The sequence below is a fragment of the Schistocerca serialis genome, chromosome 4 (genome assembly GCF_023864345.2).
Source record: "Schistocerca serialis cubense isolate TAMUIC-IGC-003099 chromosome 4, iqSchSeri2.2, whole genome shotgun sequence".
In the NCBI taxonomy this organism is placed as follows: domain Eukaryota; kingdom Metazoa; phylum Arthropoda; class Insecta; order Orthoptera; family Acrididae; genus Schistocerca; species Schistocerca serialis.
In genome coordinates, this window is record NC_064641.1 from 74,625,213 (window position 1) to 74,639,261 (window position 14,049).

The 14,049-nt window shown below is 43.4% G+C and overlaps 1 protein-coding gene across 1 annotated transcript in view; it reads left to right on the forward strand.

Moving 5' to 3' along the window:
• Positions 1-14,049, forward strand: part of LOC126473799 (adenylate cyclase type 2) — a 324,328-nt gene that overhangs the window by 225,569 nt on the left and 84,710 nt on the right. The window contains exon 12 of the mRNA XM_050101077.1: positions 13,586-13,723. Coding sequence (XP_049957034.1) covers positions 13,586-13,723 — 138 coding nt within the window. The remainder of the gene's footprint in view (positions 1-13,585; positions 13,724-14,049) is intronic.

Consider the following 14,049-nt stretch of genomic DNA (forward strand, 5'->3'; position numbering starts at 1 on the left):
CAGTTCAAGATTAGTCGTACAAAACGCTGTTCGATCTTCCAGAAAATCTAAGTAATATTTTCTCATTTTCATTTACCCACGCACCTGATGCAGAACAGTATTTTGCAAGTACCATCTCAAGTGGTATCACATCTGCGTGGTCCCTGATGATTTACGCCTACATCGTCCGCGTAGGCACCTACCACGGTGTTTGTCCCTGGAACGGTAATGTCTGTTAATCTGTGCTGTAGCTGCATCAGGATAGGTTCCAGCGATATAATGAACAGAAGCCAGGATAAGGGGCTGTCTCGGATAACGCCCCTTTTTTATTTTAATGCAGATGTTTCGTCAGTTGACAGTTAACGGAGATTTGTGCAGTAACACCCATTGCCATGTTCTTGATGATGTCGATGGTTTTTGGCAGGAAGTCCGTTCAGCGCATTGCCTTTATCGGGTACTTGTGATTAATTTGATCAAATGCCTTATGGAAGTCTATGAAAAGCAGTCAACATTTTATGATACTTGTCTATGTTAGCGCAATTTGTAAAATCGTCCTTCTAAAAGCGCGGGAATGCTGTTGGCCTATGATGTCAGCGGTGCTTATTAATTACTCGAGCTATAGTTTATATTTCGAATTTAAAAGCGAAATCGGCCGTAGGTTGTTTATTTTTTGCAGCCTCTGTTCTTCGGGATCAACTCAATTTTCCATTGTTTGAACTTTGCAGGCACTGGCTTTCCCCGTAAGACTTCGGCGAACTTCTCTACTATTAGGGTCCAAAATTGTTTATAGAATTCAGTGGGCAGTCCGTCAGATCCTGGAGATTTCCTAGCGGGAGAGCTGCGCACGATTTCCAATACATCTTCCTTGGTGACGTCCGAAGAAATGTTCACATCGTCATCTCATGACATTCGTGGATGATACGTACCAATGAGCTCATCATATTCTTCATTTGTTTCCCCTGATGCTTGCATGCGTTCATAGTACGCTGAGATTTCTTCTGTGTGGAGATTATGGTTCCATCATCGATTTGGAGTTCATCCGTGAAAATTCTTCTTCTATTCTTGGAGTTTCTGACAAGATGGTACAAAGCATCAGTCTCATCTTGAGTGACTGACTTTGCTTTGGATTTTATCTGGAGTCCCTTCAGTTCCTTACGTTTCAAACTTCTTAACTTTGCTTTTGTTTGCTTGATGTCTTTTAATCCTGTAGGAACTGCATCTGTCTGATTGTAGGAGTCCCTTAGCACGCTATGGTAGAATTCTACAGTCATGTTCCTTTCTCTGGCCTTATATATACTAAAATATATTAAAACTTTCCTTAGATTCGGTTTCACCCGTCGGGTCCACCATTCTAGCACACTTTGAAAGTTGTGCAAAGAACGGAAACACATTTATCAAGCTCTGGTTATGGCTTCTTCTAAGTCTTCTTCTGGTAATATCGATATGTTTAGATTCCACTGGCTTATTACTCTTCGGGTAGTTTATGGTGTTAAATGTACGCAGGTTAACAACGCATTGTGGTCGGAAAAACTAACGGGAAAGGTTTCTGTTTGCAACTCTCTCTCTGCTAAATTTTAAGATACGTAAATTCTGACAATTCTACTAGAGGAATTCGCAACAATATGAGCGAAGTTCACCATTGTTGGATACTTTATTTCTCACGCTTCTTTTAAGTTTAAATGAACAACAAGGCCTCTCAAGTCAGTTGAGTAATTGAAGTTGGGAATTTGATCCTTACGACTCTATACACAATAGAAATCTCCCCCAATTATAAGTTGCAGGGTTTTTTTACTGGGTAAATAAATTACGCTTTCCTTAAAGAATGTGGCTCTTGCAGTTCTATTAGTGCTGCCCGAAGGAGCATATAAATTTACAATATTAACTACTGCTACATTTATTCCAATACTTCGTTCCGAGTCTGATCTATCAACGTTATGTACGGAAATGCCTCTTCCAACTAAAATGGCCGTGCCAACTCTCGTTTCAGTGGATGTATTGTGAAAACCAACACAACTGGAAAAATTTTGTTGTTGGGATATCACTTCCTGCAGGACAGCAATGTCCATCGCTGACTCATGTACCTGTAGAAACTGTTTCAGAGCTGCTATTTTTACATCCCACCCTATCCTGTTGATGTTTAACGTGGGAATCGTATATGACCGTAGCGCTGGAGTCTGGCCTTTTCTTATTTTCATTTTTTCTAGTCCATCATTTCATGCCATTCCATGTGGGATCCTTCCTGAGAATCTGACGGCAGACTACCGTCCCGGTTTTCATTTGAACCTTTCTTTTTACTTTTCTTACGGTTTGCATCGACACTGTCCTTCACCGAATTACTCCGCCCACTCCCTGAGTAGCTTTCCATCGAGGGCAGCCTCGGTGAATCTGTGGGTCACCCGTGTGCTACCATCTCATCTGCCGAGAGCGGCGCATACGCATTTTGCAAACATTTTTCCTACGCCCGGTCACTTCTGCGAATCACTTTCGCTTGCTGTTTGTTTGTTATTGTTCTAACACTCCTCTTGTTCTTTGTGGGATATGGACGGCGACGTCGTCTGTTGTTGACAGTTTTTCGCTACCTCGTCATGTTTGCTTTCAGTTGCATACCCGGGTGAGTCTGTTCACACTGATTTTGACATACCGGTACTGCAGTGCAGGGTTGTGGCATTAACTGGGCCCGAGTATTGTCAGCTAACGGCGCGTCCTGGTCTGCAGAATGGAGCTGTGACGTCACCTCTAAATATTTGGTTAATGGTGGTGTACTCGGTTTGTCTACCTGTATACTTGTCTCTGAGTTTCAATCTATGCTAACAATATTGACTGAAATTGTAGTTTCCAATATTGTTTACTGAATGGCACCTAGAGCATCTAACGACAGATTGATTCCCTCTTCATCTGTTCTACAACTGTCAAAAGTTCGACGTCTCTTGTTAGTGACTACACTACTTTTCGCAATGGGTTCTCTTCAGCGTCTTTCCTAAATAAAGGTGGAAATGCTTCAAGATTTTGTGGCCTGTCCTTCATATTTCCCGTAATGCTGGAACCTTCACCTCTCGTCATCTGATTTTCGTTCACAAGATCAGCCAGTGTTAACCTATTACGCTGTTGTAAATTGTTCTGCGACACAAACACCTTGTTTGGACAGTTTTGCTGGAGATGCCCACTTTCTTTACATATGTGACAAGTCAAAGTCTGTCCATTGTAAATAACGTGGGCCTTGTAACCATAAACCAAAATATGAGAAGGGATATTTTGTTTGACATGCATCTCGACAGAACAAACACCACTATAGCATTGCAATCTGTGTTGCTTTACCATCGTTCGTTACGAATTTGCTTGATGTCTCCATATGATAAAACGTCTTTTAAGTAGCACTTTTCTACCACAGGAGGCAAATTAAATACTCTGATGTGTTTATAACCAAAACAATAATTTGGAATGAAAACTGTACTCACCGAATTGTCGCGATGGCGGAATTCAGCTTTTCCTTCAAATTTCTGTAAAATCACTAATGGGATAAGCAGCTCCACAAAAAAGCAATATTGCTCCAAATCGTAATAAGCAGTGTGCGTCTGATCCGAAGTAATACTAATGACATCAACGACCCAGCCATGAATTTCTAGTAAACTTGACTGGACATTACGGCTTGTTTTGTCAAATCCATATCTTAAACTTCCTGGGAAACATGGTAACCATTCCAATAGTTAACAGGTCCCAAAAAGAAGGAAACTAAACGCTTTATTCACACAATCACAATTTTACACAACACTGTAACGCACAGAAAGAACAGAAATTAGCGACATCCAAACAGAGCAGCACCGCGTCTGAAGCGACACAGCGCGTCTGTTCAGGACGGCCGTAAGAACCGCTATTCTGGTCCCAGACAAACGAAACTTTTGTGTCAATTGCTTGTAAAAAGGCTATAACGACACTGGACACCGCTTAAAGTTGAACTGTGTAACAATTATATTTTTAGATTATTTCTGAGAGTACACTATTCTACGATCTCTATTTACGTTGCTAAGCAGAGATACTATTACAATCGCAGACTGCATCGCCGATGTGCGGATATCAACGGAATACAGTCTGCCCCCGGTAGTTGAGTGGTCAGCGCTACAGAATGTCAATCCTAAGGGTCCGGGTTCGATTCCCGGCTGGGTCGGAGATTTTCTCCGCTCAGGGATTGGATGGTTTGCTGTCCAAATCATCATCATTTCATCCCCATCGACGCGCAAGCCGCCGAAGTGACGTCAAATCGAAAGACTTGCACCCGACGAACCGTCTACCCCACGGGAGGCCCTAGTCACACGACATTTACATTTTTAACGGAACACAGCGTACTGGTTGCGACCAAAGCGACCATCCCCACGCATTCGCAGCGTCACAGTCCAGCGTGAGGTTGAGTACCTTACAGTCCTGTTAAGTGGGATTGAAATTTCATCTGCTGTTTGCCGCGGGTCCCTTCATGTCGCTTGCACAAAGTAGCGGCCATCCGCTGCTGTGGTGGACCATGACTGACAACCGTCTCTCCTTCGGGCAGCATTATCTGTGGCTTGTAACGCTTCCCAAAATCTTGAAACAATGCTGTGAGCAATACCAATCCTAAGGCTACACTCGTCACACTTCGTCCTTCTTCCAGTTTCCCGAAGATGCTCCCCTGTGTAAAGTCAATCATATATTGTCTGTGGGCCACGCTGTAATGAATGAAACCACCACAGTGAACCGCGAATGCTCTCTGATTGGCACACATTTTCTTTTCCAGTACCTCCAACTGCCTCGTGTTGCGGTGCCTGCCCCTTTTGGCACTTTAGTGACGATGACCTCTCGCTTTGTGTAGTCCAACTTCCTGTGCACAGCCAGGAAACATTTAGCAACATGCCCCAGCACTTCCTTTCGTTTTCACTGCGTAGTTAATGTGTTGAGTTACTTTATCTAGTGCGTCCTTAAGCTTTCCAGAGCGGTTATTAGGTTCCTTCAGAGATAAACGATCCGAATGCTGCAAAACTAAAACTGCTGAAGGAATCGTAATTCCTTTGCCTACGGAAGAGGGGGTTTACCCTACAAGATCGACAAGGTGACAAACTTGCCGCTACAAGAACATGAGGACACACCAACATGACGACGGAGCAAGGACGTGCACACCTTGGCCGTTCGCTTCACTCAGTAGTACTGAAAATAAAGAAATAGAGACTTCAAAGAAAGAGCAGAGGGGTGTAGTGCCATCGAAGAATGGCACAAGTGTACAGAGAACAGTGCGCTTTCGTTGTCATTCCGACGCTCAATCCGAGTTCTGGGGCAATTGCTGCCATCGTAACTCGCGGTTCTTCAATAAGGGCGTATACGAGTATGTACTGGACAAGGGTATCGGTAATGCGGTGTGACGTTCCAGATAGTGGTTCGAAAAATGCTCAAATGTGCGTGAAATCTTATGGGACTTAACTGCTAAGGTCATCAGTCCCTAAGCTTACACACTGCTTCACCTGAACTACCCTAGGGACAAACACACACACCCATGTCCGAGGGAGGACTCGAACCTCCGCCGGGACCAGCCGCACAGTCCATGACTGCAGCGCCTGAGACCGCTCGGCTAATCCCGCGCGGCAGATAGTGGTTCGTCCTTCAATCGCTTGTGCCACACCTTGACCTTGTAAGGGGCGTCCTTTGTTTTTTGTACGGCCTCTTCTGTTACAGCTCAGAATAGTAACGGATAGAAATAAAAAATTTATTAACTCATGTCCATTGCAACAGGCAAACTGACGCCAGAGACAGATGTGCTTCGTGTCGTCGACACATTACGACACCGTCTGTCGAGTGAGGATACGCCTTCAACAGCGAGTAGGCTGTAGCAGAAAACCAATGGAAGCGAGAGAAGCACATTCGTTAACTCGTAAGGCATACGACGGACGTTTGATAAGTCCGTGCAAAGTCCGAGGGACGGCACAACCGGCTCGTATCGAGGTCATCTTTAGTTAGTAGCATCTTTGGAAAGAATGCACACCAAGTTTCAGACATACTGGTCTATTTCTTTGTGTTTGGCATTCGTGTCAATCAAGGAAGTCGAGCGATTGTCAAAAAATGGACGAAAAAGAATTTCGTGTGTGATTACACATTACTTTATGAAAGGCAAAACGCCTCTGGAGACTAAAGAGAAGCTTGATAAACGCTACGGTGACTCCGCACCTTCGATTAGAACAGTTTACAAGGGGCTTCAAAATTTTCAGAGTGGCCATATGGGCACAACTGATGCTGAACGTTCTGGACGCCCTGCGGAGGTTAGACTCCAGAAATCATTGATAAAATCCTTGATGTGGTGGTGGGTGACACAAGAGTTAAGGTGCGTGAAATTGCTAGTGCTGTGGGCATCTCAAATGAACGGGTACATAATATTTTGCATAAACATTTGAACATGAGGAAGTTAACCGCACGATGGGTTCCGCGATTTCTCACGCTTGACCAAAAACGGAATCGTGTGAAGTGTTGCAAGGATGGTTTTCGGCTGTTCAGGAAGAATCTGCAGGACTTTAAGCGTCGTTTCGTCACTCTGTATAAAACATGGATACATTACTATACTCCTGAGACCAAACAACAATCTAAACAGTGGGTTACCAAGGGAGAACCTTCACCAAAAAAGCGAAGGACATTCCTCATCGACTATCTGGAAAAGGGTAAAACTATTACAGGTGCGTATTATTCATCGTTATTGGACCGTTTGAAAACCGAGCTGCAGGAAAAACGCCGGTGATTGGACCGCAAAAAGTCCTTTTCCATCGCGACAATGCACCAGCGCACACCTCAGCAGTGGTGGTCGCAAAATTAATGGAAATAGGATTCCAACTCATTTCACATCCCCCCTGTTCTCCAGACTTGGTTCCCTCGGACTACTGTTTGTTCACGAATCTGAAGAAACGGCTGGCGGGACAAAGAATTTAACCAAACGAGGAAGTGATTGCAGCAACTAATAGCTATTTTGCAGACTTGGACAATTCCCATTATTCGGAAGGGATCAACAAATTAGAGCAGCGTTGGACGAAGTGTATAAGTCTAAAAGAAGACTATCTCGAAAAATAAGAAAGGTTTACCCCCAACAGGTAAGTAGTTTTTATTTTTGCACGGACTTTTCAAACATCTCTCGAATTATAACGAGTTCTATCTCTTCCACTGACATGGTCTTCTGGACATTCAACGCTGAGCTGACTCAACCAGCGTCAGCCAGAATCCAACACGAAGCTGAATGAGCAACAGCTGAAAAAAGGCGACTTGTAAACATTGAGAATAAAATATTGAACTCTTATAATGTTTTACTAGCGTAGTCGACGCTTCACAGGTTCCTAACAGCTATCCTCATTCCACGCAGAAATGTTTCCTTTCGGCCCTCTCTAGTACACTCGTGCTATTGAAACTTCCTGGGAGATTAAAACTGTGTGCCGGACCGAGACTCGAACTCGGGACCTTCGCCTTTCTCGGGCATGTGCTCTACCTATTGAGCTACACAAGTACGACTCACGCCCCGTCCTCACAGCTTTACTTCTGCCAGTACCTCGTCTCCTACCTTCCAAACTTAACAGAAGCTCTCCTGCGACCATTCAGAACTAGCACTCCTGAAAGAAAGGATATTGCGGAGACATGGCTTAGCCACAGCCTTTGGGATGTTTGCAGAATGAGATTTTCACTCTGCAGCGGAGTGTGCGCTGATATGAAACTTCCTGGCAGATTAAAACCGTGTGCCGGACCGAGACTCGAATTCGGGACCTTTGCCTTTGGCGGGCAAGTGCTCCACCAACTGAGCTACCCAAGCACGACTCACGCCCCGTCCTCATTTCAATTCGATGAATTTCCTTTCCCCGTTCTTCTTCCGCTGTCAGGAAGCACAGTGCATCTCGTTGCTATTCTTTTGAAGTCTCCATTCCTGCGTTATGAGCACGACTCTGTGCAGTGGACGGTTGACCAGTACACGTGCTCACTTTGTTGACACGTGGGTGTGTGCCTGTGTCGCTCTAGCGGTGAGTTTGAAGTCTCAACGCTCTTATAGCGACCACACAATGGCGTTACGATCACATCCCCTCTGGCTCGTTCTATTTGAAGGAACCTAATGGCACATGAACAACTAGAATCCTAACACATTTCCCTAGTGCACGCCTGAAGGAAGTTAAAGAACTGTCGATGGTTCTCCATCCAAGACAACGTCCAGCGTACTCCATATCAACAAAGTTTTAATAGAGTTAAAAATTTTACTTGGTACCTGATACGATGTCACTTTATTTAATAAGGGTTTGTGTGGTATAATGTAAAATATTTTTCTGAAGCCAAGACATTCTGCATCTATGTGACTGCGTTGATCCATGGGTAAAGCACGAGCTGATTTTCGCATGACCGATGTTTCAAGCTCCATGCTGATGACAAGTAGTATACTGAAATGGACGGCTGAAGTGCGGTGAGTGAGACGGCGGGGGGAGGGGGGGCAGCACAGAGGAGAAAAACATTTAAGTAGCTGAATAGAAACTGCTGTGAGTTGAAAGGTCATTACTTACAATATATCCACTTATACTCAAATGAGGCCAATACATGTCAGTTATTCGTGACATTTGTGGAATTTTAATTCACTCCCATCTATACTGCAAATAGTAGTTCGTCTTACTATTCACAACATTATATTAAAGGTGGCCCAACAAACGAAAACTTAACTTCTTACTCGATGTTTATATAATTTCTTTCAAGTTATTGTCTCACTGACAGAGCTCCTTTAGAAACTCAGTTTTGAGGACGATGCGGGAGGAAGGTGCTGCACTTTTCTTACAGAGTACAAGCCTGAAATGAACCTCTAATGGAACAAGAAAACAGAATAAAACTGTTCAATCCTTATACCTAATTATATCTTCAGAAAAAAATGGTACATAAACCATAACCGTTAGGTCCACAAACTTTATGTGTGAACTGCGTAAAGTGCTGACATTGAAAGTGCCCTTAATAGCACAAATATAATTTTAATTTGAAGTGTTACTGAAGCAGAACTGGGTAATTTGGAACAATCGTTGGGATTCGATGTTAGGGCCTCACTACGAGCGAAATTTATCAAATGTGCGATTCTGTTGTTGATAAACATTGATCCATCTACTTTCTCCCAGAATTTAATTAAAAATCATTGATTCACTGAGTAAGTGGATCTATGTTTTTTTAATTAAAACATGGAAGAATGTCGCACGACAGTTATATAGACCGTCTCATTTTGGTTTCTATGCGGTTTTTGGCCTCACAAAAACTAAAAAAAGATGTCATTTTGCTTTTCATGCGGTATTTGACCCCAGACCAATTAAAAAACCGTGTTTTCCCACCCTATGTGATAAGATTTTGTGACGAATGGGTTTGCGTAATTAACAGTGCCACCAATGTTGACTGCCGAAGTTGTGCAGTCACGCACATTGAACAGTAGGATGGGGGAATGGTTTCTCTCTTGCTTTTTTTTTTTTTTTCGTCTATAGCTCTCGTTGTGACTGGCGCAAAACATGTTTAATAATATACTGTCCACCGTTTCCCTTTCCTGTCTCAAGTTAAAATCGAGAAACAGCAAGTTCCGTAACGTATCCGAGTGTCCCCGGGTCATGTTCAGAATGTGTTGCGCAATTCGTGCCTTCAATTCAGCTACGTTCGTAACTGAAGCACTGAACACAATCGTGTAACCACACAGCCACTAGTCACACGGTCTAGGATCAGGTGACCTGGTCAACTAGGCTGTAGGAAAAGGCCGCTGATGATACCAGCATTTCCGAAGATCCTCTGCAAAAGCCGCTTTACTGGCTATGCAAGGTGCGGAGGAGCGCCATCTTGCATTACAATGATCCTTCCCACACATCCACGCTGTTGAAGTGTTGGAACGATGTTGGTGCCCAAAAGACCCTCATAATATTTACCAGTGACGGTGCAGGTAACAGCATTCAAAAAAATACTGTCCTACGATAAACGATGACGTCGATCCGTACTACACAGTCACCTATGCAGAATCAAGGGTTACCAGTTAATGTGCATGCGGATTTTCCGTTGCCCATGTTCTGCAAGTCTGAGTGTTGACATGTCCTTGTCGATGGAAATAGGCTTCATCTCTCAACAAAGTGTTCCATGTCCATTCAGTGCCCATGCGAGCAAGAAATTCCAGGACGAAAGTTTGACTTGCTGGCAAGTCAGCGGGAGGCACTTCCGAATAAGGGCGATTATGTGTAGATAGCAGTACAGGATGTGTCGTAAGATTTTCTGCATCGTGCTCGCAGGCATGTACAGTTCCCCGTGCACTGCATGTTTGCACACTACCACTCGATTCCTCCTGCACTACTGTGGGACGTCTTCGACAGACGTCCGATCAACTGCATTCCTTCCTCTGCCACATTGTACTTCAAAAGAAACTGTCTTTTCGAATTTTGTAATCATTCGAATCATGTGGAGTGACGTAGTCAAACGTATTCGATTTGAAGTTACAGTGTGACAAGGACTTACGTCAGAAATTGGGGACTTGGTCAAAAAATGTTCTGGCCTTTGTTTCTTTGTATAATTCATGGTCACCTATGTACTAACATTTGTTTATTTCTAATGCTGCAATTTTTAGAAGCATTAATATACTGAAAAACTACAACCAAGCACTAATGATTAATACATAGACATCACGCCATTGTGACTGCAGAATGAAACCTCAAACCATAATGTTGTAAAGTTTAACCACAGACAGCACAACTTCCTAAATTAATATCTCTCACGCATCTACAGCACCAGCCAAAGCAATATTTCTTTTCATCGTTTGACGTTGTGTAATCTAATATGTGAAGTTTTCGACAAATTCCAGTTGATCAGTCCAAGCTACATATTCTTTCTTTGGTTGGAGCCTCCAGGCGAATGACCTGGGTGACTTATTCAGCATTTCCCCGTGTGTGAGAGATACTTGTTTTTAACAAAAAGCAAATTTGTATTGCGGTCGGACGAGTGTCCACCTTCAACTGAGACAAAGGGAAAAGACTTTTACGTCGCCTCACTGGATACGTCTGTTTTCAGATTTATACAATCGTCTGGAAACACTTTATTTCCCGTATATCAAATTGTATCAAGCCTTTATTTTGCGGCTCTTCTTGCAACTATGTCCAAATATTTCTTACAGAGTTATGAGCATTTTCGGCTTCCAAACGGATTTCTGTTATCTATCAAACGATTGTTTATTCACAGATTTCGAGGAAACATTTTCCTTCGACCATGATGCAAGGGGTAGCGTTCGTGCGGGAGAATAGGACTTCTTTTAGTGGTTTGCTAAGCCGTACGTTTCTTTAACCTCCAACGCTACGCTCCAGATATATACGTTCACAAAAGGCTTCCTGACAGTTAAATTTATTTTCAACGCCCGCAAATTTCTCTTTTTCAGAAATCCTTTTCTTGGTATAGGCAATGCGCATTACATATTCTTCTTACTTCGACCATCGTCAGTAACTTTCTTTGCCAAATACAAAACTCAACTACTACTTTTAGCATCTCATTTCTTAATTGGAGCCGCCCGATGTGGCCGAACGGTTCTAGGCGCTTCAGTCTGGAACCGCGCGACCGCTACGGTCGCTGGTTCGAATCCTACCTCGGGCATGGATGTGTGTGATGTCCTTAGGTTAGTTAGGTTTAAGTAGATCTAAGTGCTACGGGACTGATGACCTCAGATGTTAAGTCCCATAGTGCTCAGAGCCATTTCTTAATCGGATTCCGTCAGCACCGTCTGATTTCATTCGCCTACCCGTGTTTTAGTTTCGTTGATGCTCATCTTGTAATATTTTTTCTAGGCAGTTTCCATTCAGTTGGTCTCCCAAATCTTTTACCATCTCTAACAAATTATGAATGTCCATGACCTTCAATTATCTTTCGAGTTTTCATTTTGATTTCATTTACTGCTTGCCCAATATACTGATCGAATCACATCGAGGACAGGCTACAGCCCGGTCTCATTTCTTTCTCAACCATCGCTTCCTTTTCATGTTCTTCGGTTGTTATAACTGCAGTTTGATTTTTGCGCGAGTTGTAGATATCCTTTCGCTCTTTATATTTTATTCCTGGTATTTTCAGAATTTCAGAGCGAATATTCCCGTGAACACTGGCAAAATCTTTCTCCATGTCAAGAAATTCTATAAACGTAGTTTTGCCTTTCTTTCGGTTCTGTTGTAGATTTATTCGTATTGTCGCTATTGCCTCGAGTGTTTCAACATTTCTTCGGTAACCAAACTTATCCGTCCCGAGGTCGGTATGTAACACTCTTTCCACTTTACTGTAAATAATCCGTGTTATTATTTTGTACCCATGAATTATATCGTGTTGGTGCATTAGTTCTCAGGGTTTTCCTATAAGTTTACTGACCACAACCGATAAACGGGGTAGAGACTTTAGCCACCAATAATATACTCTCCTTGGTTATTTATAACATTCGGCCAACGTTGGTGTAACTTTCCGATTCCAAGACTATAGAAATCACGTGGTTTTGAGACGAAGTAGTCGTCGAGCCATGTTCGGAGCGCATTTTCATCCTGACAGGAAACTCCTTGAAGCTTGTTCAACAGAGAGCGGTAAAGATGAATATCTGAGTGTGCAAGATCAGGTGAATGAGGTGGTTCTGAATCATTTCCCAACACAAACGTCGCAACTGTTGACAGTAAATGTCATCACAGGTGATTACACCGCGGGGGAGCAATTCGTAATACACGATAGCCTCACTGTTACACGAGATGCATAACATTAACTTTTGTGGATGGGCAGCTGCTGGTTTGTTTGGGTTCAACCAGTCCTTTCTTTTCCTTAAGTTAGCATAAAGACACAATTTCTCGTCACCATTAACGATACAGGATAGGAATGATGAGTGTTGTTCATGAGCCAATTGATGACGAGGAAGCAGAGGTGCAAATATGACCATCAGGTGGTTTCTGTGATTTTGGCTTAGAGCATACGGTACCCATACACCTAATTTACGAACATTCCTCGTTACATGTAAATATTGCACGACTGTGGAATGATTACAGTTCAACACATTTGCCGGTTCTCGAGCACACGATTTGGATCATTGTGGATTAATGCGTTTAAAAGATCATCAAACCCAAAAGGTCTTCCTGAATGTGACGGGTCACTAATGTCAAAACGATCCTGCTTAAAACGTGGAAGCCATTCTCTTGTTGTGCTCTGTTCAGTGGTGTTATGCCCATGCAAGATGCAAATGTTTCTGGCTCCCTCCGCTGCTGTCACCCCTCTATTGAACGTAAACAGAAGAAAATGCCGGAAAAGTTACGATTTCTCAATTTGGCACTCCTTTTTGTAGCGTCCAAACTCCACCCACTACCTCCAAATGACAATATTACAATATATAAACTTCAATAGTAACAGTGAACTACAAATAAAAAATGACAATAAATAAATAAACCTGTAGCAGCCGGAATACCAGCATGCAAAATAAAACCGTTACGAACGCATGAACACATCTAACAAAAACTGATGATTTGGTATTATTCATACCTGTTAGCCGTAATACAATGAATCCACAGTTATCAAGTGTTACCCTATAACAACAGCATACCAGAGAGAGAGAGAGTTTTCCCTGCACTTGGTGTTGCAGGTGGAGGTGGGCCCAGACGGAGAGGCGCCGGCGCTGCAACTACTGGAAGCTATGAACAGCAGCGCCAACTGGACGGACGTGGCCGCCGGGGACTCGTGGCCCGTCCTGGGAGCCGCTCTCACGCCGGACGCCGTACCGGTAGGTGCCCACCCGTCACGCCATGTGCTCTCTGTCTGTACCGACCCCGCTACCAAAACGGGGCTACTGTGTGAAAATGCAGGCGTTTTCGACGAATTTCATCGATGAACTGTTCTTGGCTTATCAGTCGAGTGGCAGAGTCATCTTGCAGCAAAGTTTCAACGTATTCCGTACTCGTCATCTTCAGGAGACAGGCGCCATATGAAGATGACGAGCAGGAAACCTCGTTGGAGCAAGGCTGCAGAACAGCCCTGTCTCCAGCTGACAACTCGAGGTTTCATCAAAGAGTTTTATGTTTTTATGCCTCCTGTTTGATAGTGACCTTA